The sequence below is a fragment of the Ciona intestinalis genome, chromosome 1 (assembly GCF_000224145.3).
Source record: "Ciona intestinalis chromosome 1, KH, whole genome shotgun sequence".
In the NCBI taxonomy this organism is placed as follows: domain Eukaryota; kingdom Metazoa; phylum Chordata; class Ascidiacea; order Phlebobranchia; family Cionidae; genus Ciona; species Ciona intestinalis.
The window spans coordinates 1,721,878-1,745,388 of NC_020166.2; the positions used below are offsets into that span (position 1 = coordinate 1,721,878).

General features: G+C 35.4%; 5 protein-coding genes across 6 annotated transcripts; 3 read left to right on the plus strand and 2 right to left on the minus strand.

Moving 5' to 3' along the window:
- The first annotated feature begins 121 nt into the window (after positions 1 to 121).
- LOC100181948 (cilia- and flagella-associated protein 100) lies at positions 122 to 5,555 on the plus strand. The gene is made up of 12 exons (XM_002131459.4): positions 122 to 281; positions 524 to 699; positions 1,086 to 1,269; positions 1,552 to 1,783; positions 2,017 to 2,128; positions 2,433 to 2,540; positions 2,874 to 2,946; positions 3,239 to 3,405; positions 3,738 to 3,889; positions 4,117 to 4,299; positions 4,663 to 4,912; positions 5,139 to 5,555. Exons 1-12 carry the CDS (start codon positions 233 to 235, stop codon positions 5,250 to 5,252), a joined length of 1,800 nt encoding a protein of 599 aa, XP_002131495.1. The 5' UTR covers positions 122 to 232; the 3' UTR covers positions 5,253 to 5,555.
- LOC100179625 lies at positions 5,553 to 22,155 on the minus strand. Its single transcript, XM_002131435.3, has 6 exons — positions 22,145 to 22,155; positions 7,676 to 7,764; positions 7,250 to 7,377; positions 6,829 to 6,949; positions 6,063 to 6,190; positions 5,553 to 5,721 (listed from the first exon to the last, which is right to left on the minus strand). Exons 2-6 carry the CDS (start codon positions 7,705 to 7,707, stop codon positions 5,657 to 5,659), a joined length of 474 nt encoding a protein of 157 aa, XP_002131471.1. The 5' UTR covers positions 7,708 to 7,764; positions 22,145 to 22,155; the 3' UTR covers positions 5,553 to 5,656.
- LOC100180376 (transmembrane protein 26-like) lies at positions 7,781 to 16,311 on the minus strand. The gene is made up of 9 exons (XM_002125840.4): positions 16,198 to 16,311; positions 13,822 to 13,928; positions 13,160 to 13,325; positions 11,786 to 11,909; positions 11,354 to 11,500; positions 10,982 to 11,113; positions 10,502 to 10,696; positions 10,087 to 10,276; positions 7,781 to 9,722 (listed from the first exon to the last, which is right to left on the minus strand). Exons 2-9 carry the CDS (start codon positions 13,838 to 13,840, stop codon positions 9,304 to 9,306), a joined length of 1,392 nt encoding a protein of 463 aa, XP_002125876.3. The 5' UTR covers positions 13,841 to 13,928; positions 16,198 to 16,311; the 3' UTR covers positions 7,781 to 9,303.
- Positions 17,373 to 19,103, plus strand: LOC100184321 (28S ribosomal protein S25, mitochondrial-like). The gene is made up of 4 exons (XM_002131407.5): positions 17,373 to 17,635; positions 17,993 to 18,099; positions 18,384 to 18,471; positions 18,766 to 19,103. Exons 1-4 carry the CDS (start codon positions 17,418 to 17,420, stop codon positions 18,977 to 18,979), a joined length of 627 nt encoding a protein of 208 aa, XP_002131443.1. The 5' UTR covers positions 17,373 to 17,417; the 3' UTR covers positions 18,980 to 19,103.
- LOC100186718 (ATP synthase subunit gamma, mitochondrial-like) lies at positions 20,430 to 23,511 on the plus strand. Of its 2 annotated transcripts, none has more exons than XM_018815129.1 (8): positions 20,430 to 20,610; positions 20,773 to 20,810; positions 20,925 to 21,056; positions 21,405 to 21,603; positions 21,926 to 22,069; positions 22,403 to 22,467; positions 22,736 to 22,908; positions 23,323 to 23,511. In XM_018815129.1, the coding sequence occupies exons 1-8, from the start codon at positions 20,567 to 20,569 to the stop codon at positions 23,425 to 23,427; spliced, it is 900 nt and encodes a 299-aa protein (XP_018670674.1). In that variant the 5' UTR covers positions 20,430 to 20,566; the 3' UTR covers positions 23,428 to 23,511. The 2 variants fall into 2 exon arrangements, with proteins under 2 accessions (XP_018670674.1, XP_002131433.2); XM_002131397.3 differs by having other exon boundaries at positions 22,736 to 22,891.

The following is a 23,511-nucleotide window of genomic DNA, read 5'->3' on the forward strand; positions in this document are numbered from 1 at the left end:
TTTACTTAATTGTTTTGATAATTTGATTAAAAGGGCGCCAAATGACTTATTGAAATCTATTTACAAATTTGAATTCCATTTAAAAATTATCGCAGCGCCCTCTGTGGAAGTTTGTGTGGTCGTTATAGAAACTCCGTAAGCTTCTTGGAACTTTTGTTTTGGTTCATTTTTTGCTAAAATTCGAGGCATATGATCCATTTTCAGACGTTTGTTAAGATAATATATAATAGAGATGTCGGAAATATCAAGTAATCGGTCTCCAGGTTCTGCTGCTTCGTCAAGTAAGTTGTTAGTTGTTAGTTCTTACATTTACACATCATGCTCGTTTTTGCCACGTAAAAACAAATAAAGACAATTCTATTACTGTCCCTGCAGATTAATGATGTATCTTAACATTAAAAAACATGCATATTATATATAAAAATGTGTTTTTTTATTAACACACATATTATACATGATATGTAACATGTATTGTGCAAACATAATTTTTTGCACTGGTAAAATTTTATTTTTTATGACACAGGGGGTGCAGGTTCAAGGCAATCTGGTCGAGTAACTTTCCCACACTCAACAAAGTCGATGTCATCAGGAAAGTCCGTCATGCAGCTTGATGATTCGAGTGATGTGAATCCTTTTAAAGTTCCTCCTGATCAAGATATCTTCATGTTAAGAGATAAGGAGAGACAGAGGAAAAAGGAGGTGAGATTTCGTATGACAGTTTGGTTGGAGTCATGTTTCAGACTTTCAACAAAACCTGGGGTGATGATATTGTTAAAATGCAATTCTACCTATTGTTGTTAAATATGACACTTCACAACCACATAACATAATCACCTAAATAAACTCGCTCAAAATGTTGCTCTTTTACAAAATGCAAAACAAATGATTACACAATGCACCGAGAAATAATATTTCCCTTTAAAGTAAGTAAATAAAACAGAAATTTGAAGATTTGTTGGCAAAGACAATTTTACATTGAAAACTTTGTATTTTAATTTGTGAATATGTAATTGTCATGCAATAATTTCTAATTCCATATTCATTCTAGGTTACTGTCCTTTCATGTTAATATTTTGTGTTTACAGGAAAGAGAGAGGCAACAGAAACTTAAAGTTCATGAGAAGACAACTTACGCTTCGAGGGTGAATGCAAAAACCGCCTCCATGAGAAGAGCAGCCCTTGGTAGTGAGGAGCTTTTACATGATGAAGAAGATTCAATTGATTTGGCCGTCAAGGATGATCCTTCATGGACATTAGCTGTGACTAGAGGTTTAGCTTAGTAATAATGTGTTTGGTGACTTAGCTTTACATTGTAGTTGTATTATGAACTGCTTAAAATGTTTTTCTAAACAAACAGTTAGGTTTGTTTATGTTGTAAGTATCTTTAAAATAAAGCTTGTTTCAAAGTTTATAGCTCAATGGTGTTTATTTCACACATGAATAAATTAGTTTTATTCAATAAAATTACCCATTGCAAACAACTATAATGAGTATAATCTTACACAACTCCCTCGAATATAGCTTTAGTTCAACATGATATTTACTGAACAGATCGCAATGTTGAGAAAGAGGACCTTGCAGAGTATGTGAGTAAGAAGAGAGAAATGTTTCTGGTTCAATACTCCCTTCGTGTGAAAAGAGATGAGATGCGGAAGCTGGAGGAGCTTGCAGCAGCCGAGGAGAGAAAACTGGAGAGAGCTGAACATTTCCTGGAGGAGGATGCAGCCATGTTTGATGAGTTCTTGAAGGAAAATGATAAAAATTCGGTGGAAGCAATAAAAAGGTTGGCTGTTGGTGTTTGGTTAATGCTTTTTATTAAAAATAACTAATTTTCCAATAGTTTTTAATAAAATTTTTGAAACCTAACTATAATTTTTCTGTTTTAAAATGAACCCCTTTTGTGGTATTATCTTTTATATTACATTCCATGATTTCACTAATGCTTCTTAGTGGAGTGAAAAATGAAATAGATATGCTGAGTATAATATATTATAATAAACTTCATATCTTGAGCAGAGCTGAGTCGGAAAGTAAATCTAAGCTTGAAAAAGTTGCTGAGATAAAAAAGAACAATGCGATTATGATGGCAATCAAAAGTGATATTTCAAAGCATGAGGAGACATTAAAGGTAAAATGGAAATTATTACCTTTTTTCCAAAATCTCAATTGAAAAGTTGTTTTTTAATATAATCTAGAGTTATACTCTTACTATTTTTTTTATGAATGAATGAATAAATGTCATTCGTTCATCATGTGTGACAGGGCAACTCTAGGCATTATAACACTGGTGTTTCTTTTCATACAACTTGTCCCCTAGAAACATCATTAAACTTAATAATATGCCTGGCAGTAACTGCTTTTATATTAACAAGAGTAGTTATACCACAATTACCTTATATAATAACAGCTAACTTACATATTTATATTAACAGGAGTACATGCTCTACAAAGAGTTTTTGGAGAAGTTGACTCCAAATGAGTGGAAGGAGAAGAGGCGAAAAGAGCAAGAGGAAAGAAGAAGAATAAAGAGAGAAGCTCAGGTCCAATAACTAACTATCATATTACCTTTATGATAATCAGGATCTAAATAAATGAATAAATAACAATTTAATAAGGGCAACAGCAGTCTAAAATTTGTAGGGGATGGCTTATATGTATTGCTGATAATTTTTTTATTGTGTTTTACTAATTTGTTATGATTAGATACTCTAATAAGAAGTTATGGGCTAACTCTGGCCTAAATCTAAGTTCCCATGAGCTGACATTGACGTGGTATGGTGTAGGACCTCAGTTGTTAGAACAAAATACAATAGAAAACTTGTATCAACATAACTCACTTACTATGTTTGATTATATCACATAATACCATGCAGGCAGCTCACCCAAGTCAAAGTCAAAACTTGGAGAAGAAATCAACGAGTTCTATTACATCTGCATCGAGAAGGGGTAAGAACAAGATAGTAAATGAATCTTCATACACCTCGTCCCTGCCTACGAGTAACTGGTGGCTGGAAGCAGTTGTCGTAAAGTACCTCCACAAGGGCACATACGTCCACAATTTTGCCAACATCAATTTTTTGACAGTAATCTTACCCTCAAAAGGAGTATAAACTACGTGGTTGAATAATTAAGTGTGTTGTCCCCACTACAATGGTAGCTACACTGAATAACTTTACATTTACTTATCATATTTTCCTCTAACTTATTTCACTTTGAAAATTGAACCTGATTTTTACAGAGGGTGAGAGTAGATCCTCCAGCAGAGTCCAATCCTCCCTTGTAAGAGTGAGGAGCAGTGTTTTGAAGAGCGGAGGAAGAAAGGCACTTTCAACTCCCAAGAGCATAACGGACACTGAGAGCGTGAGATCAGCGGAGGTTTCATTCTTCGAAGAGGAGAGCGATGAGGTAAAAAATGTTTATGGGTATTTTAATTGGGGCTTTGTTGCGTAAATGAATGAACGAATTGGAGTATTAGACCTTTATCAATCTCATGGTATTGGTAAGATGCCAACTGTGGCTTGCCCAGCACCATGGCTCATTGGTTGGGTGCTTGCGTCATGACCAAAGATAACCGAGTCCGATGCTAGACACTTATAAAGATAAGCCCATGTGTCTTTGGGAAAAAAATGTTTAATATACATTGCTCCAACCCAGTGGTCAGTAGGTTGTTCAGAAGTAAATAAGTTACATTTAACAAAGTTCCCCTTTACTTTTTACTCACCATTTTATTCCAACAGGAACCTGAGCTTTATTTCACCGATCCTGCTCAGTTGCTGAACATGTTCCAGGAGTTAGAGGAGCATAATCTATCTCTTATCACCAATAGTCAAGAGACAGAAGAAGCCATGGAAGAACTTAAACACACAATAAGGAATACTAAAGATAAAATGTAGGTCAATCTTTATTGTTTAAGGTTTATATGTGTATTGGGGCTTTTTCATTTGCCAATTTGTTTTGTTAAGCTGTATAATGTATTATAATGATTTTAATTTCAAATATCCTGTACTTACTTTCTAGTTGCTAGTTATGTAACTTTGTGGGCGGTGACAGCATTGGTTTTGAAGCTGGTGCCTTTTCGTAACAAATCACGTACTCTAACTACCTTACCAATTCCAGGGGAAGAGAAACAGATATGCTGAAGGCTCAGATCAACATGTTGAAAGCAACCATCCGCAGAGAGGAAGAGAAAGCTGATGATTTGGAATTGAAATGTAAAATGTTTTCTTATGGGGAGTTTAAAGCTGAAGACCAGGAAAAGATGTTAAAACATCTCGATAAGAAAGTTGAAGAAGTTTACAGGTAAGAGATGATGTGGTTGTTTTGTCTGTTTCAGTGTTTGGATCATTTTATCTTAAGTAGTGTTAATATGACCATGTTGAAATGAATCTAATGCTTTTTACAATACAGTTACATGACTTTTGGTTGGTGATGGTTTGTTGGTATGTGGTTCACATTTTGGTTATGTTTGTTTTTCACAACTTGACTGGGAGTGGCAACAATGAATAAATCACACAAGGCAAGTTCTAACCCACAAGAATAGAAATGAACAAACCAATCAAAAGTCATGTCTATCTATCCATACACTGCAATACTGGTACATCGAAACCTGCTTTACCATGTACATATCATTTATTCATTTGTTAACAATTTTCCTTAACACAGGGGATGCATTGGGGATAACGAAGCTAACATCAGCACGCTGCAGATGCTCACAACTATTGAGAACAAACTAGAAGACTTGTTTGAGAATATTGAAGTTATGCCACCTGAGCTTGTAGAGGCGGCAGAGAAGGCAAAAGAGAAAGAAAGAAGAATGCGTTTGAGAGAAGAGAAACTTGCTGCCCAAAGAGCACATCAAGAAGAGAGAGTGAGAAAAGCTTTGGAGAGAGCAAAAGCTGATCCAAAGAAAAAGGTAAATTGACTTTGTTTTCCTATATTCTTAAAGTATCTTTTAACTTTAGAGGTAAGGGGGCTTTCTTTCCCTAAATATCAGCAGCCCTGGTGTGTCTTACTTCGTAATACCTCAACCAGATAATAGAATTTAGTTCCAGGTTGGGCAGACATGACATGGTATGCTATGACATGTTAATATAACATACTTTTCTAGTGTACAGTAACAGCACTATAATATTATACAGGCTGGGAAGAGACTTGTCTTCCGATCTGAACCTCCGCAACGAAAACAAAAAGAGAATAAAAAGAAAGAAGGACAAGACAAAGAGGAAGAAGAAAAACTTTATTTTTTCACCTAACCCTATCGTTTTACTTCAGAATCTTAACTCCAGCGTAGCTCGCCGTTTTGCCCTTCATAAAGCTAAGATATATGTTTACGTTATACAACATAGCTTATGCCATGAAAATTAACCAAACGTCTGCAATGGTATGTAGATGTACCTTTGAATAACCGCTACCCAAAGCATAAGCTACATTGTTGTGTAAACGCCACTCAAAACATGATAGTTTAAATTAGAACATTTATCCTGGGAAAACTATCTTTAAAATGGTATGTTGGTTTTCTAATTTTGATCTGAATATAATATACAAACATCTATTCAAGCGCGGCGTGGTTTATTATGGCACAACAGCAAATAAGTTACAGAATATTAACAATTCTTGTATACGAGAACATATCACAGTGAAGACGTCATAATACGCTTCATGTCCTCACAGCGTCACCAAGTCCCAGCACTGATTTGTAACTTCCCATACCGTATTTACCATCTATAAGAAACAACGATTTATTAAATTCCGAGGCAGATTAGTTCGCCTGTCTCTAGCCTATTAAAGGGTTCGAGCCTCGATGTTGCTACCATTGTGAGCGTTTGTGTTCTTGGCAAAACACTAAATAACAATTGCTTCAACCCAAAGGTCACAAATGGGCTGTTCAAGTTGTCTGCCACACAGAAAAACAATGCCCCACGACGGTGTATATACGTGGTAACTCAAAAACGGGCGCGAGGTGCATGAACCCACAAACGCTGTGTATAGTGTATAGTGTTCAACAGAACATCCGTATAATAAACCGCTAAAATAACACAGTATGATACAATTAAATCGCTTACATAATGTTGGCTTAGGTCGGGTTAACGGCCAGAACTTGAATCCTTCTCTTGCCCGATCGTTGAACTGGTTACGGTATTTCTTCATGTTTGGAATAGACCTGGATCTGTAGAGTCTGGTCTTCTGGTAGCTGGAGATATAATTATATTTCATCCTTTTGCATTATACTAAGGTACATGACTGATAAATTAGACAACCAATGAGAGACAAATGGGTTTTAGAAATTGCCGTTGAGTGTCTTGCTCAAGGACACGCATGCTTGTAAGTGGTAGCAGCGTCGCGCTTCGAACCGTAACTTCTAGTCTACAAGATGGAAGCGCGCCAATTACTATGGCATAATTAAGGTTAATAATCTCCATTATTGTGTTATGATATCTATGTTTTTGGCGCATTTCGAAATCACCATGCGTTAAGAAATCGTCATTAGTTCATTTTCTCATTGCTTGTTGTAGCGCCAAGTTAATCAATGTAGCTGTTTTAGTCCTGTTAAGTTCAGCATTTGGCAAGTGTTTTTATAATATAGTAGAACAGGTTAATCAACAGGCAGGTTGTTAGCCTTAGAAATGTATTGTTTTAATTGATGTAGTTCACTCACTATTAATCAGTTGTTAAGTATTAGTGGTTTTGTGTGTGATGCGTGGGCAGGGCAGTGGCAATCGCTATAACATTTATGTTCTGTTACATACACCTCATGCCTAATGTTGTAACACGTAGAAAGGTATGCGCAACGTATTAATTACACCTACGGTTACACATAATGCATCTCACTTTCCCGGAGCTGTGTCGTCTTGAAAATCTCGGTTTAATTTATCATCGAATGCTTCTCCCTTCAGCGGGATGATGCTTCCGTCTGGGTTCATCCGATAGCGTGATGCGTCATGCGGTAATTCTGATGCGTAATGCGCAATATTATATAACATATACTTAATATATTGTTATGTTTTGTCAGTTTTACTGTTAAATAGGAATATTAGCATATAAATGACATGTAACTTAGAGTTTAAAGTGGTATTGACTGTGCGGCTGTACGCCTTTGTTAATAGTGGCCAGCCAGAAGCGAAACCGTAAGCTAAATAAAGCACTCAAATATTAAAGGCATACGACTGCCTAATCTTGTACTTTCACCAAACGCATCAAGGCCTATTTGGAACCAAAGGCTACAATGTAAAGCCACATACGGAAAACTCACGTTTAGTTATTACAGTTGCTTCTGGCATTTTAAGCGTAAAGTTCGTAGCTTGATGTTTCATCTTCGACCAATGGTCAGTCCTACTTTGTTGCATCGACACTGGGTCATGCTTGCCCCATTTCGATGACCTGTAACCGTTACATAACTCTGTTGTACATGGATGTATTCAGATTTATAGTATACGGTTATACACTAGTGTTAGTACTGTGGGGTAAGATGGATGTAGTACCAAAATCACAATTATGCTGTTTCTGTTTTTAGCAGTTAACAACGCTTTTTTAAAGTCGTGAGGATATACGGTTATATAGTTATTTAAATATTCTTGGTTTACTGCTAAATTGTACGAAAAAAATGAATGAAAACATGCCATCTTATACCCTATCGTACTATATAGAACAACACAGTACATAGGTATATTATACATACGTTCTTGCCCCTGATATGAAGGTAGCCGACATGATCTTATTCTTGTGCCCGAATTCCAAAAATTTCACACGAAAACTAGCTTAATGTTCCTGCTCAACAACGAAAATAATGTCATTTATTGCTATTTAACTGCGGACGCTTCAGTAAAAATAAGTCAAATACACCTGCAAATTTTCTGGGAGATCGAACCATTATAAGACAAAATTCGCTAGAAACGCGTTAAAGTAAAAAGAACAGTAGAACACAAAATCGTGCAAACTCTGACGGTGCTCAACCTTACAGCATATGTATATATGACAGTATAGTGTACATGTATACATCAGACATAAACGAGTTGTTGAGTAATCAAGGTCATAATGAAACGGATACCCACACGCCGACGAGCCTATATCTCCCACGAGGAGATTCGAGTGTATATGAGACAATAGGGGAATGGTACTACTACAATCGAGAAGGGCGGTACAGTGCACGTGCCGGTATTGTGTAATGACAATAGTCATACAGCTCGAGTGTTTAACATGAAATTTAAAACGCTTCGGCAAAAGAATTAGAACTTTATTTATAAATTACATAAACATAGACATTCTTGTCGGATTTGCAGCAATTAGATGTTGCAATCAAAATATTTCGCTTAGATATGACACGAGTGTCATATTTTGTACACCTCGTCGTGCCCGCGTATGAGTTACCATATATAAAACTTTGGCGATTGTTGTTTTTGGCTATCCCATTAGTGACAACTTTGTTGGAGCTATTTCCGTGTCCTGCCCAAAGGCAGATACGTCTTCAAAGGGGACAGCGCCATGCTATTTAAAAAACTATATTTGTTTTGATTTGCAGTTTATTTTAAAACGAGGATTTATAACTGACACGATATTTAGTCTATCGTACATTTATAAACTAATAGGTGCAATAAATACTATAGTGCAATATGTACAAAAAAATAAAACACGTTCATGCTTATTTTAACCTTGAGAATCTTAGAGGTTTCGTAGAAGGATACATAGTATAGATGTGGACAACTTATACCTTTAGTACATGATTATCATGATATCTCATATTTCTTAATTGTGTTTTTTTAGGAATTATCACCGTTCTTTTTAGGTCGTTTATTTGATTTTGTAGATATAGTCTTGTACAACCAAATGGGGCGAAAAAAGAGAATGAAAACATGAACCATCTTACCCCAACGTATAATATTGGGTATACTTATCGAGTGTAGTTTAGTGCGTTGTATATTGTAGCAGCCTACAGTATTTTTGTATGTGAATTATCGTAGATTTATTTGCGGCCTGCTTCAGAAATAGTGTTAATTCGGTTGAAATCGAAAAAATGCAGAGCCTGCTGTGTAACGATATGCATGTGTGCCGATTGCAGAAAGTGTTTTAACGGTAAATTATTTTGACGAGGAACTGTAGATAAAAAATGTTCATCAACTCATATAGGTTGACGCCATTTTGAAATAGGACACGATATGTTGACGTAGTTCAAGTGTGCAAATAAAATCAACAGGTGTTAAGCTATGTACACCGTTCGTCGCGCTCACAGTAAAAGTGAAATCGTCTTAGGCAACATGGCGCCCTTTTTAACAAAACCAAGGATATAAGAAACCTTAAACTGTCTTGCAGTTAAATCGGCAAAGTAACTTCTACTTTTGGAGAAACTTTACTGACAGGTATGGGTGACTTTTTCCCAGAACTTGTACCTGCAGCTCCAGCAGCAGATGCGCGATTTTTAAGGCCCGCCTTGAATTTTCCTTTCGCCAATGCGAGTGTTTTGATTTGGTCGATCTTTCCTCTTGCATATTCCGCCTCCGCGTCTTCCTCCTCTTCATCTTCCGGTTTCGCGAAGGCGATGATTGAGAGTCTGTACACCTGTAGCAGCACCACCAAGCAGTTCTTGCATGTAAAGAACACGATCATCTGGTGCACAACCTTGCGTCCTATCATGATGTAAAGACGCATGGCGAGGAACGGACCATCCTGGAGGATCAACGTGGACAAGATGCCCCAAACTTCAATGTTGCCAAAAAACTTTCTAAAAGCACCTGATAAAAGTTGTGTTGGAGGTGTTTGATTTGTGATTTAACCGGCGCGAGACGTGTAAAGCCATAGCATATGGTGCACAGTAAAACACCCGTGTTATTAACATGGCGCGAGAGGAAAGAGTTTTTATTTCAAGTTGGCACTTTAGCTACTTGGCATACTGCATCATAGGACCTCACTTATATAGAACATGGTGGAAGAGTACTTTTGTATAAAACCATGTGCTTCTGCTGTTCCACACCAAGTTATTGATAAAGCAGTGCTTTGGTAGCAACTATTTGTAAAGAACAGTTAAATTTCTACAATATGTAAAGACGTTCCGATAGAACAAGCCATAATATGTCTAAATTCAAGAAGGTAACTCACTCTTTTCACTCTCTGATTCCTCCACAACAACCACGGGCGAGTTCATCCCACTTTCTCCATCGTAGATCCCTACCGCCCTTGTGCGGCGAGCTTTTGCGGCCGTTAGAACGAAGGTGAATTGCAATGTGCTCCACGACCAAAATCCCATGATAAATATGATAAGCAGACGGTCGCACCTCACTGCTACTTCCTGTAAAAGTATGCGGTGTAAGATGGAAAACCAGTTAGAAAAATACGTAAGAACAGACCACATGTAGAGTATATAGGAAATATATATATTTCAGTACTCCTCGTGCCCGCCTACGAGTTGCCATTTTGTTACTTGGCAAGCAATTAGTTTTTTCGTAAAAATGCCAGAGGATCCTTTTCTTGTGATATACATGGCAGCAACAGCAAATATATAACTTTATCATACCTTCACAGTTTCGGTGACAAATTCCAAGATATCAGCACCAACTCCAATAAACACAAGGAGCAATTGTGACAACTCGTCTCGAGATATTCCTTCCCCAGTGGGTAGTAATGCTCTACCGATAATTAGAATGAACAGTAGAAGTTGATGTAATACAAGAACCCAAGTTGTTCGATCGAATATGTTGACTCCACTTAACTGTTAATTGTAGTGCTGGTTTAGTAATGGAGCTGCTTTGCTTTGTTCTTAAGGTTGAGGAATATGTCGTTCGTTGCGTCTGGCTCTTTTAGTTACGGTGGGCCGCTTTGAGTATTATACGCCGATTTAGACCTTTCTATCTCATGTTCACTGTCGAGTTATATATAACGTGGGTGTCTTCTTATACACCAAACAGACACGATACATTCACCTTAATGTACTCACTTTTAGATTATAACATTGGCATCTTCTCACACATACACATTATTCATACGTTCATCTCACCAGTTGATCAATTGCTTTTTTCGCGTCTTCTATCGTGCCCACTACTTTACCGCCAACGTCAGAATCTCCACCCACAACTGTTGATAGTTGATTGTCTTCGGTTGTCGTTGTAGGGGAAATAGTCGTGTAGAGCTATAGGGAAATTTATAAGTTTAATGTATTTTAATCATGTTTATATAGTACTCTTGGGTAATATGGGTACGTTAGCGTATAACATCCAATAATTCCTATTCGTGTTTTAACAATTACCAACGCTATTTTAAAGTCGTGACCATATAGGGTTGTATAATTCGATAAATATAAAGAAAACATTGACCATCTTATACCCCAACCTACAATATTATCCGGCAACGATTACATATGTTAACTCACCGATAGGTTTTTTTCGATAGCAGATTTTTGTTCTAAATACAATGCTTCAGCGGCACAGGCAGCTTTTACAATGGTAGCGTTCTTGTAGATGTCAGTAACGTTAACGTACGCAGCGTTCTCGAAGGCAACGATACAACCCGGCTCTTTCTGTATTATAATTTGTATAGATTGTTGATTTCAACATTTATCTAACCGTTACCATACAGTTATACCACGTATGTAAAACATATTTTTTGTATGGCTGAAAATTTAGACAACTAAGTAAAGCAATAGCTGTGAACTGTCTTGCGAAACAGCATTACTCGCCCACAATGGTAGCGGCAGCAAAGCCTTGAATACAGTACCATTTGGTTACAATACGACTAATGTACTAAATGAGTCACGTTGTTAAATATCTCAAAACAATAACGTTATAACATATCATTTTTTTACCAATTTTCCCCAGAAGCGGTCATTGCAGTAATGGTATCCCCCCCTTACGTCCAAGTTCTTTAGTTCTAGGAACCAAATAGAAGGCACCACTCCACATAAGTAAAGCAGAACACATGGGCTGATCCTTTAAAATATGGTTTGTTGTTAATATATCATGTGTTGTGGTATTTCGAGGATTAATTAAAACGCCCCACCAGAGAAATCTACGATTTCTATGTATGATGGCTTTCGAGATGTCTCTGTAGTAGGTAGTGGTATAAAAAAGCAAAATTTGTTTTATATTACATCCATTCATTTAATCGATGTAATATTCAACTTTCATAAAACACAAAAAGTGATTTTGGCATTTTGCTGTATATTTATAGGTCGAAATGTATGTTAAAGAGTGCTTTTAACTCAGATTGTAAAATAAATTACTACAGCAAGGTCAATAAAAAAATTAACATAATTTGCTGAAGCATTTCACTGAAAAAGTGAAGTTACACTGCATTTATTATTTTTAGGGCACTTTAACATACTGTGTCGCGATGCGTCCTTCGTGTTTAAAAATTAAAATTCCTACACTTTCGCCGCCAAAGGATTCGACGCGGGTTTCTTTTAGCGCTCGTGTTTAATGTAACCGATCAAGATAATGGCACGTTGTATAAACATTATGATTCTAATGTATTCTGGGTTAAAGTTAAACACAGCAAGGTTCAAATGCATGCCTAATGTTATAGCTGGTGTTTTGTTATCTTCATAATATCCGGGTATAAGTTTTGTTGCTGTTTTAACTGATTCTATGTAAAAAAAAATTATGGAAGTATTATTCAAATACATTTAAATATAGTAGGGTCGGGGAAGATGGGACACTTTTTTATTCCATTTTCTCGTCTCATTTGATAATAAACAAAGAACATTCGTATAATTATTAAACCCTATCCTCACGACTCCCATATAGAACGTAGTTATAACTGATTAAAACACGTTTAAAATATTTTGATATTATGTGCTAAAGGTGTCCCATCTTACCCTACAACACTATATATATGCGGCAACTGCAAAGCATATTTAATAAAAAGTCTATGGGTGAATGATTCACAAATTAACCGTAATTTGTTATGAAATTTTTTCCGGCATGTGTTGTTGCTGTCGCTTACGAGATACACCATAGCCTTTTGGGTGGGTAACTGTTGGGGATTTTAAAAGTAAGGCTGACAATTAATTAGTGACCACTGGTTTAAAGCAATCACTGCGTTAGGTGTCTTGACAACACGCCCACAATGGTTGCAGCATCGAGTTTAGAACCCGTATCCTCTATAGTCCAAATGCGATCGCTGTAACCACTGCCGCAGATCATATATCTTAAAATGTCAACCAGTCACACATTCTTACCATTTATATTCCTCGCCACCCCTCACACCAACAGTGAACAAAGCTTCAAGGACCAAAGCTGCTATAGGTATAAGCAGCAACCACAAAGTAACTTGATTCCACTCGGTCTGTGCCCGCCATATCGCTATCAAGCCATGAGCAGCGAATAAAGCCCTTGTAACTAAAGCTGAGAAATTGTAGGATTATAAGACAAGCGGGTAAGATGAATTATTAATATTATGATGATAATGTAACTCGCGCGTGTTAATCACAATCTCAAGCCTTTTACAATGACATGCAGCTTGAGTAGAAATCGCCCACAAATCATAATTAAAACATTAGTTATTCGTTACGATAATTCAAAACAAAAAATATTTTTCTCCTCGGCAAAAATTACGATGACCAACATTAATGCTTAACGAGGAAATGATCGAGCATTAAAACAAGAATTATTAAAACGCACTTAATTAAGGTAAATGAACGCATTAAAATTCGACTGATAAATATAGATAAAATATTGGTGTAACGATGAAATAACATAGATATATTTATCTTTTTAGTACAACAGCAAGCATAAACTATAACTTAACATAAACAGGGAATTAGCAGCAACACGTTAAAATACTCACTGGTAAAACCACTTCAGTAAAAGTGTACAACCAAAATATACAAACCACTCTTACCGAGTATAATGTCCTTCATCGCAACGTTTTGTCAGTTAAAGATATTTTTTTACAAAACAACGAAACTTTGCAAACGACTTAAAGAACAATTCAGTTGATTAGGCGATCTGAAATATGGTCAAAATGTTATTGTAGTTTATACCAACTGAGTTTAAGGCCACATTAATAACAGCAACAAATTCCAACTGTGTTTATACGGTATTTTTATATTAGCTTAATCATCAACTAACAAGAATTGGTTCACTGCCTGTAATTTAAATTATTCAACTAACAAAAAAAATATATGAATCTTTAATTGTACAACTATATACTAAATAGATAGTTACGAACAAATTAATTTTGACAAAGAATAGCGGCAGTTCTTATAATACATTATTCCACTTGCTATAGTGCGAATGAACTTCTTTACATAGCAATTTTTCGTATATAACCAGCCTATAATTGTATTATGCAGTACTAAGCCTGACTGTATTACAATAGGCAATGTATTAACTATATTGTCTTACCGTCCATTGGTGTTTGTAAATGGACTACTTTATAAACATCTGCGTTTAATTACGCATTATGTAGATCGTATATATGATGCGATTCTATAGCATGTGTTATAGACTGTATTATGCCTATGTTAACCCGTCAGTGAGTTTTACGTGTTAAAATTCGACAGTGAGCATGAGGTGTATGAATTTATATACCATATGTACCCTATACAAGAGGACAGCCATGTTACAATTTGACAGTGGGCATAATGTGTACGACTTAATTATATTCTCGTCCCAACAGCCATGATTTAAACCCTAATTAAATGGATTAAGATAAAATTAATTTAGATTACAAGCACAAGCTTTATCAACTAATCGGGGGAAGTAGGCGCTGTGTTTGATGGGCGGCCATTAAAAATGTAAAAGAACATGAAAAATTAAAGCGCTGGGACGTTGTATCGCCTGGGCCGGGCATACAGTAATATAGTAAAGCAAAACAAGCAAGAACATCTATTTAATTATATTGAATTACTACTAGAGATTCTTTCCTATGCGGTTGAACCTCTACAGATTTATGTCGCACCTTACGAAAAAATACAATCGGATTTATATCCAATTTACCTAATTTTATGTATGGATATTATATGGGTATTATTTGAATATTGCGTTAATATTGCGATGTTATAAATTGCTACAGATTAAAGAAAATCGCATACAATATAGTACTGTGGGGTAAAGATGGGTACCGTACTACCGTTAGAATATGATATATACAATAGTGTTAAATCACAGTGTAGTTCCCTAAAATAATAAAATATAGAAAGTTTCAAACACAAAATTAGGTAACGCAAAAATTACTGAACCCGCGTGAATATAAGCTTCGCCATTTTGTTGCTGAAGATATGCTTTGCGTTCTTATTAACGTATTATATAATCTATTACTTCAATTAGAATTGACCAACTTAATTTGACAGAAATTTCAGAAGGGTATACCGTGTCGTAGCACATCACTCATATATAACTTATAACCTATGATTTTAAACCAAACAGATACTCTTGCAATTCGCCGTATAAGAAAACAACCGTAATACTTATTTATTAAAATATAAAATCTGTTTCGTTTGATCAACTTTTTAAACTGATACTTACGTAAAAGCTAACTAATCGACTAAATAAAACGTTTCTTAACTGATAATTGACAACAGCTTTTCCCTAAATTACTATTTCCCAAATCGCAGTAATTTTTAACACGAAATACAATAAGTTGTATTTTCTACACTAACCAGCATTTCGTGGTATATCATATCTGATGGCGTGACAGGTTGATTATACAAAAAGGTCTGAAGTTTTACTGAATTAATACAACAATGCGCAACTTTTCTTATTGATTAGTTATAGTGCTGTAATAATCATTATAGTACGACAAAACTATAGTTCAAGGCGTGTACCTGTATGGAATACGAAATCTAAATACACCCCGCAACCCGCAAAATTATTCCTTCGCAAGTGAGATTTAGGCCAGACCTGGACCATAAAAAATACACCAAGGTATTACACGAAGAAAGCCACTATAAGTTTAAGTCAAATTACAATATCAAGAGTAAACTTCCAACACAACAGAAGTGAGCATAATAAAATCACTTAAGGCATGCACGCTTGATACAAGCAATACAGTGTATTGCATAATATTAAAGATTGGCTTTTATGTTGGGCGCTACATGAGTCTGTTATTTTTTTCTATATTGTATATGGTTGAGGTTAAAGGTAGGTATGCGGAGTATAAGACCTGAGGTATGCTATGAAACCTGATTTAAACCACAGTTGTCCCGTATTAGACTAATATCCCACCTGTTAAACCACCAATTTTTTAAAAATACTTCGTTACATCAAATCTTACCTCCAGTATAGCTTTGTCAATTTACTTTGATTTTCTTGGTTTCCTTGTTATGAAATGATATCGTGTCGAAGCCGCAATCTTCTAATGATAAGTCGAATGTCCTTGAAAGATGAAACTAAGTTGTCGTCTCCCTTTTTCCTCTTCGTACATACATTCATTTCTCGTGTACATTTATTATAAATTTATTAATAATTCAATACTGCTTGACGCGTGCGAGAGGAAAAATCGTCCCCATAGATGAAAATGGAACAAGCTAAGAAACTCCTAGATCCTATGCTCTGATTACACAAGGCACCAGGTTTGTATTTAATTATCTCCGCTCAGTGCAAACTAAACAAGTGCCCAATAGAAGGGCGGCGAGTTATAGCTTTTTAAAATGCATTATTCATATGCAGAAGGGAGGGAAGCCGCTTTTACAAGACTCTGTTATAATTGCAACTCGGTCGTCGTGTAAATAATTGCTGCAAGCGCAGCTCGCTAATTAATTAAAGTGCTTGACGAATATTGAAATTTGGAAATACTAGACAACTGAACAAACTATTTGAAATTCTGGTAAAAAATGTTAATTACCACTTTGAAAAAAAGTAACATAATTAAAAAAATATCGCATATTAGGGTGGGGGAAGACGGAGCATATTTTTCATTTATTACATAATATCCTAATATCCTGACCCTGTTTTAAACAATTAACAACGGTCTACGGTATTCGCGAGTGTAAGGTTTTATAATTCTATGTATTTTTATTGTTTACTACCTAATAATCAGAGAAAATAGAATGAAAAGGTGTCCCATCTCCCCCCATTCCACTATAATTACAATAAATACACGTTTGGTAAGGCCTGGTTTGTTTGGGCCGAGTAACATACCCTTATAGTTTTAACAGACCGTGTAGCTAAGCCACTTATGTTACGATTAGTTTAAAATCTTAGTTTTAATTTGCGTGTGTTGCTGATTTACCCCACGTAGCCTATATGCACTTTTTATAAATGATGCAGTTTAAATCAGTAAAAAATACCTTTTGTGTAATATACTGTAACAAAATACATCTATATGCAATAGTAATTACAAAAATACAGTAAAACCTAAACACGTATTACCAAGGGAGGAATAAAATCTACGTAATTAGACCTCTATAAACAATTCCCACAACCGGGACTTTCCCTACACATTTTTATTAGTGCACTTTGTTAAAAGTTTTCTAGATTTAAAAATAATACAAAATGGTTTTGTTATCTGCGCGACTATTACGGATTCAACAATTTAAGAAGCTTATAGCTGACAATCAGAATGCTATGAAAGGTCTTATGAGTGGCAAACACCCGATTATAAAAACGAAACAATACCTTGATCAAGGAATCGTATTAAGAGACGGCGTGAAAATCATGACAATGCATTACGGAAATTATGAAAGCAATTATGAATCGCATAGCGGGATTCGGTGAGTGAATATGCCAATATATAAAATTTGTTAATCTGCAATAAATCTAGTGAAGTAAGTTTTCCTTTTTCAATTCCTCTCCTAGTTTATTGCTAACTATGTTATTTTTAATTGCCAAGGGTTAAAACCAATAATTCATAATGTAGCTGAACATTTTGCCTAAGTTTTACAATGTTTTTAAATTCAAACATGGGTATCGCAAGTTCACGATTTTTAGAATTTTTGTAATATTTTGTATGACTTTTTTAAAATACAGGTTTTACGGAAACAGAACCTTATTGCATTCATGTGGAACCACATTGAAAATTAAACTTTTTAATGCCCTGGACTCCCGTTTATTTATTAATTTGTTTCCAGGAAAGTAGTTGAGCTGAACTTGTCTCAGTTTCAACACAAGAATCCTGACGTTCAGATTCTAGTCATTAAAGATCTCACGCCATCTCCGTTCTTTACATTTTTTCTTGGTGGGAATGTGGTTGATATATTCTTTTGTGTATATTTATATCAAGTAATGTATATATGGTTACTAATCCTTTATTAGGGGCCAACTTTGGTCATCTGGTGTACAAAACATTAAATTATGGGATATGTGCGCCAAAAGCTATTTACATCACTACTTTTGGGTTAGATCCTAATTGTTAAAATAATTGCACAAAGTATTTTTTATTATATTTTTATGGTAGGTGTAGCAGAGGCCTATATCATTGAGCTTGCTGGTGTTTACAATAAACTTGTTTTTCATTATTAGAAAATGGTGAGAGGTTTTACATAGATGTGGAAGGGAAGAATCAAGTTGAAATTCTATCTCAAATTCAAAAAGTCATCGGCAAACCAAAGTAAACAGGAAGTTTATCTATAATTCATTTTATTTGGTGTTGGATATACCAAGTGTGTTGACTCTGTGTGGAAGTTACCCAATGATTCACACATTGGTAGCATAAATATAATTTGATTTGCCAGTATAGGTGGCTTTTAAGCTTGCTTAGGTCTGCTCATTCCTTTATAGACCATGGAAAATTGAACAGCTTTACTGGATTTTTTATATACTGATAGTTTGGGCAATTTACTACAAGTGTAACTTTGTGGGTGATGGTTGCTTTAATACCATATAACTTATTCTTGTGTTCCAGGGAATTAATAGAAAAAGAATCAATCGCTGCTGAAGCAAACCCTGCTAACTTTGGTCCTGAGTTTAACAGGAAATGCATATGTGAGGTTCAGGGACAATTGCCGTGCTCATTTGTAGATGATGTGTGGCCTATATTGGAGAGAAAGGAACTTAAGAAAAATATTAATCTTAATCCTAAAAAATATGTCTTTGGGATGGAGGATGAAGACACTTAAAAGAACTTTGAATAAATTTTTATTTTGTTTGATCATATTAACTTCTAGTCAAAAGGCTCTAAAACTGATGTTTTAAGACATGTGCCCAATGAGGTCTTGAAATATCTATAAAACGGCATATTTTCATGTTTAGTCATAGGTCAGTTTTCTAATCTCTTGCCCTTTACGACATTTACGCCACGAAGACAGCTCATGATCTAGTTTGGATAACTATGTCGTTCTTGTTGAGGCCCTGGCTTAAGGTGGCTGTACACAGTATCCGGAATTCGTCCGTTTTGTCCGGATTCCGCTGCCGCATGCGGAATTGGACACGGGTTTGCATACGAATTCGCATGAATGTAACATATACCCTTTTTGCATGGTCACTTTTATGCGCGTAAGTACTCGCATATTTACTCGCAAAAACAAAGTAAACACGCATAACGTCATAAGCGTGTAATCTGCTGTAGGAGGTTGGTTGTTACTCGCATTATGCGAGTAAAGAAAGGTATTGTGGAAGTACAGTTTCACTTTGAAGAGCCTAATCTTTTTCGGGTATTATTTTTACAGTTTTTAGTTGGTAATAGCACCATAAAGTATCAAAACTTATCTTATAAACTAGATTTAACAATATTGCGCTAAAATAAGCTAACTCAATGTTGATACGCGCATAAACCAATGACCATGAAAAATAACGCCGTAAGCGATCGAGTTATCATATGATTTTTTACCATGCAAAAAGGGTATTATTTAACCTACCGCAACGAAAGTCAGTACCACGTCGTTCCGTTTTATACACGCCATGATAATGCATTTTAGGTCAGGCACGTTAATTAAACTTTTTTATTTGCTGGTACAGGCAAGTAATTAACTAAAGCGAAACACGCGTTGAGTGAATTGGTTAACTAAATAATAGCAATATTTACACCCCAAACAGGCAGTCTTCCGCTGCAATAAACACCATTTGTGAATTACACTTTATGGTCTTACCTTCCACCTAATTACTGCGTCGGCCACGCGCGCCTACTTTAAAATTAAATCTTGTTCGTTGTGTTTTAAGGGCACAAAAAGTGTCCTTCGGTTAAAACTCTTTTTTAAGTAGCGAACGGCACTCAGAAAAGTAAAACGAATAATTAGATATTTAATTCGGATTGTGCAGGCTGATACAAAAACGACATGCCTGGATTCTATTACTTTGGTTTGCAACAAAAAAAAAACAGAGACCATATAATAAGGGTATATACTCTGAACAACGTAGTAGTATTGCTCTCTTTTTATGTTAGCAACGTACGTCCTTGCTCATATAGCTTTTAATCAAGATTTTGTAAGGTCACCTGTGGCAAAAATTATTTCTGATTTTTGATCAAACTGTTTTCCCTGACAATTATAGATACATCTAACTATAGTTTAAACATATTTTTTTTAAGTTAAAGCAAAACGAATAAACTTATATACATATTCGTCTAGTGAGAGTCTGTGTTGCTGTTTTACGTTAATTTTTTGATGGTATTTAAAAGAGAACATTAATTTCAAAACGTGCATTAATTTCGTAACTGATTTAGATCGTTTTTGTTATTTGGTTTCGGTTTAATAAGAACTTCTGGGAAAATGATGAATGCTGCCAGCAAAGCATCTGTCTATGTTCCACAATTGTGAGTTTATTAATTAATATTTCCTATTTCATAATAATACCGAATATAAGGCGGCGGCGCCGACATGCGTAAGATTTAATGTTGCAATATTTAATGTTTATTAGTAAACTAATATTGCATTAAAATATGTAAATTCCTTGACCACCTTTTAAATATTTCCAGGGTTCAGGTTCGGCATTCATCTGGAAAATTGAAGGAACGTAAGTTGGTTTAGAAAATTCTTTAAGACCTAAGAAAAAACATTATTTGCACCAAAGTCAAACCTTTTAACTGGGCCAAACAAAATTCCCAATTTTAACTTTTATTGTCCCCAGTTGGCATCAGGTTGAAGGCGATCAAGAATATCCAGAAGATCACAAAAACTATGAAGATGATTTCAGCTGCAAAGTTTGCACAAGCTTCCAAAGCAATTATCCCCGCAAGAGCTTATGGAGTTGGAGCATTGGGTATGTGCATACTTTACAAGGCTTACCTGTTATCTGGCACTTACTGTACTAAATTAACCAGTAAACTTTAGAATAAAAAAGTTTAATTTTTTTCGTAGCAATACACACTTTACTAAAAATTCTGCATTCAAGACTCCCACATTTCGCTAAAAATTAATTTCTTGCATAATTTGTCTATATGTCAACACCCAATTATTTACCATTATACATACAATACAATAAATACGTCATGTATCCACCTACCAGTTTTACCTCATTATTTAATCTGTTTCAGTAAAGATGCAATGTGCACGAATGTGTTTTACGAATATATTACATTACCATTCAATCTATGTATTTATTTTCCAGCTGTTTATGACAAAGCAAAGATTGAGAGCGAGGCTCGACCCAAGCAGGTTTACATCGGAGTATCATCCGATCGAGGTTTATGTGGAGCCCTGCATTCAAACATTGGTCGTGCATTAAAGTCTAAGTTCGAAGAACAACCAGATAATGTTGAAACCAAGGTTGTGACCGTTGGTGACAAAGTGAAAGTATTTCTGCAAAGGTTGGTTTGGTACAAATAAATAACATTAAAGGAGTAACTATCGCTCCCCCCAGTTTTACAACTATAAAAGCTTTTAGGCTGCTGTTATGTGTTTAAGCAGAGAACCACAGTAGTCACTAAGGTTGTCTAGTGACTACAAATGTTATGAAATGTTTGTGAATGAATGAAACTCACCCTTGCATGGCGAGACAAAGACAGTTGTTTAAACACGGATGTTTTAATCCATTCATCTTGTTTCTGCTTACAAATTACCACGTATGCAACTTTGTGGGGATGAAACAACTGCCGTCATGTATTTAGTTTTAACTCTCAATATTTTTAGTGGGCTGTCAGATTCCCTATTACTTGAATGCAAAGAGCTTGGACGCCTCCCACCAAGCTTCAATGACTCAGCTGTTATTGCTGAAGATTTGTTGGAATCTGGTTACGAGTTCCAACAAGGAGAAGTCTTCTATAATTGGTTCAAGTATGAAAGATAACATGTGTTTATGGTTTTTAAAGTTAGCTAACATATATACCTTTTATTTAACTCAAATACCACCTTTTTCAAATGCATGCTCATTTTTAAAGCTGCAAAATCAGAAAAATTGTCATGTCACTTTTTTAAAATCTTAGCAATTTGCTTTTAAGCCACTATTCAGGTCCCCAATACATTTGTCCATTGCAACTTTCTGTTGTCTCCAAAAGTGACTCCTAGTTAGCCACCAAACCTTTGGCAAGGTTGACAGGCTTACCTTTGAATTATCTGCACTGTATTAATTATTAAACATTAATTGAATTTTTTTCATTCACCATTTAGGTCGGCAATGACTCAAATCATTAAACAACAACCTTTCTTCTCTGTGGAAGTCATCAACCAATCACGTGAGTTTAACTTTAAATGATGAAAACGACTTTATTAAAATATCTTTCACTTCTTGCCAGATGGCAGACGAAACCTCAAAAATACACTGTTTTTTTTATACAAGCCGTTGAAAAAAATTATCTACATTTTTCCTGGCAGCAGAAGTAACAAAAATTTGAATTTACGACCTAAATATTTTAAATATTTATGATTTAGTTTATGATAAAAAAAATCTGGTCAAAAAAGAAAGAAAATTATAAAAAAACTTCATTTTCCACGTATTTTCAGCCACCATTACGGTGTACGACTCCTTGGATGAGGACGTATTGAAAAGTTACCAAGAATTTCAACTTGCCAATACATTGTATTATACAATGAAGGAGAATTATACAAGTGAACAAGGTGCAAGGATGATATCCATGGACGGTGCTACTAAGAATGCTGGTATGATATATCAACTTGTTTATCTCTCATGGAACTGTTTTATTACAATTTTGTTTCATGGACCTTAAAATTATTAGTTACCACCTGTTTAACTTTTATGGCGTACCACGCTGTAACTTTGTGTGTTTGTTTTTTTATTTTTGTTGTTATATGCTGGACAATTCTGCCTATCCTATTATATTTCTCCTTTTATCTCAAATCCTAAGCCACTACACTTCAGATCAGATTATATAAAGTTAGCTGTAATTCTTATAACAATGCCTGTTTAGCAGGATTGTTAAAACTTTGTCCTACAAACAAACTAACCCATTATTAACCCCGGTTGTCTGGTCCCTAAATCCCGTCTTTTCGTCTAAAATATTTCTAAATCTGGGCAACCGTAATCTAAAGGCAAATTAAAGTTATTATTAAAAATATTCTCTTCCTCCCAGGTTATAATGATCAACAGAATGTCGTTGCTTTACAACGGAACTAGACAAGCCGTCAAGACAACAGAGCTGACTGAGATCATTTCTGGCGTTGCAGCTTTAGAATAAATAAATTATTTGGCTCCCAAAAGTTCATTTGTTTCCATGAAAAATAAACCATTTATCGTTGATGAATAAAATTTGTACCCGTGT

What these genes read in the sequence shown, in the direction of transcription:
- LOC100184321 (XM_002131407.5), top strand. Translation starts at nt 17,418, where the DNA reads ATGGTTTTGTTATCTGCGCGACTATTACGGATTCAACAATTTAAGAAG. An exon ending in GAATCGCATAGCGGGATTCG is followed by an intron (nt 17,636 to 17,992) that starts GTGAGTGAATAT and finishes ATTTGTTTCCAG; the next exon opens with GAAAGTAGTTGAGCTGAACT. An exon ending in GTTCTTTACATTTTTTCTTG is followed by an intron (nt 18,100 to 18,383) that starts GTGGGAATGTGG and finishes TTTCATTATTAG; the next exon opens with AAAATGGTGAGAGGTTTTAC.
- LOC100186718 (XM_018815129.1), top strand. Translation starts at nt 20,567, where the DNA reads ATGATGAATGCTGCCAGCAAAGCATCTGTCTATGTTCCACAATT. An exon ending in TCTGTCTATGTTCCACAATT is followed by an intron (nt 20,611 to 20,772) that starts GTGAGTTTATTA and finishes AAATATTTCCAG; the next exon opens with GGTTCAGGTTCGGCATTCAT. An exon ending in CTGGTATGATATATCAACTT is followed by an intron (nt 22,909 to 23,322) that starts GTTTATCTCTCA and finishes TCTTCCTCCCAG; the next exon opens with GTTATAATGATCAACAGAAT.
- LOC100179625 (XM_002131435.3), bottom strand. Translation starts at nt 7,707, where the DNA reads ATGTCGGCTACCTTCATATCAGGGGCAAGAAC. An exon ending in TTCATATCAGGGGCAAGAAC is followed by an intron (nt 7,378 to 7,675) that starts GTATGTATAATA and finishes TAACGGTTACAG; the next exon opens with GTCATCGAAATGGGGCAAGC. An exon ending in AGCAACTGTAATAACTAAAC is followed by an intron (nt 6,950 to 7,249) that starts GTGAGTTTTCCG and finishes ATTACGCATCAG; the next exon opens with AATTACCGCATGACGCATCA.
- LOC100181948 (XM_002131459.4), top strand. Translation starts at nt 233, where the DNA reads ATGTCGGAAATATCAAGTAATCGGTCTCCAGGTTCTGCTGCTTCGTCA. An exon ending in GAATAAAGAGAGAAGCTCAG is followed by an intron (nt 2,541 to 2,873) that starts GTCCAATAACTA and finishes AATACCATGCAG; the next exon opens with GCAGCTCACCCAAGTCAAAG. An exon ending in TCGAAGAGGAGAGCGATGAG is followed by an intron (nt 3,406 to 3,737) that starts GTAAAAAATGTT and finishes TTATTCCAACAG; the next exon opens with GAACCTGAGCTTTATTTCAC.
- LOC100180376 (XM_002125840.4), bottom strand. An exon ending in TTGTCACCGAAACTGTGAAG is followed by an intron (nt 10,277 to 10,501) that starts GTATGATAAAGT and finishes ATACTTTTACAG; the next exon opens with GAAGTAGCAGTGAGGTGCGA. An exon ending in GGAATCAGAGAGTGAAAAGA is followed by an intron (nt 9,723 to 10,086) that starts GTGAGTTACCTT and finishes AACTTTTATCAG; the next exon opens with GTGCTTTTAGAAAGTTTTTT.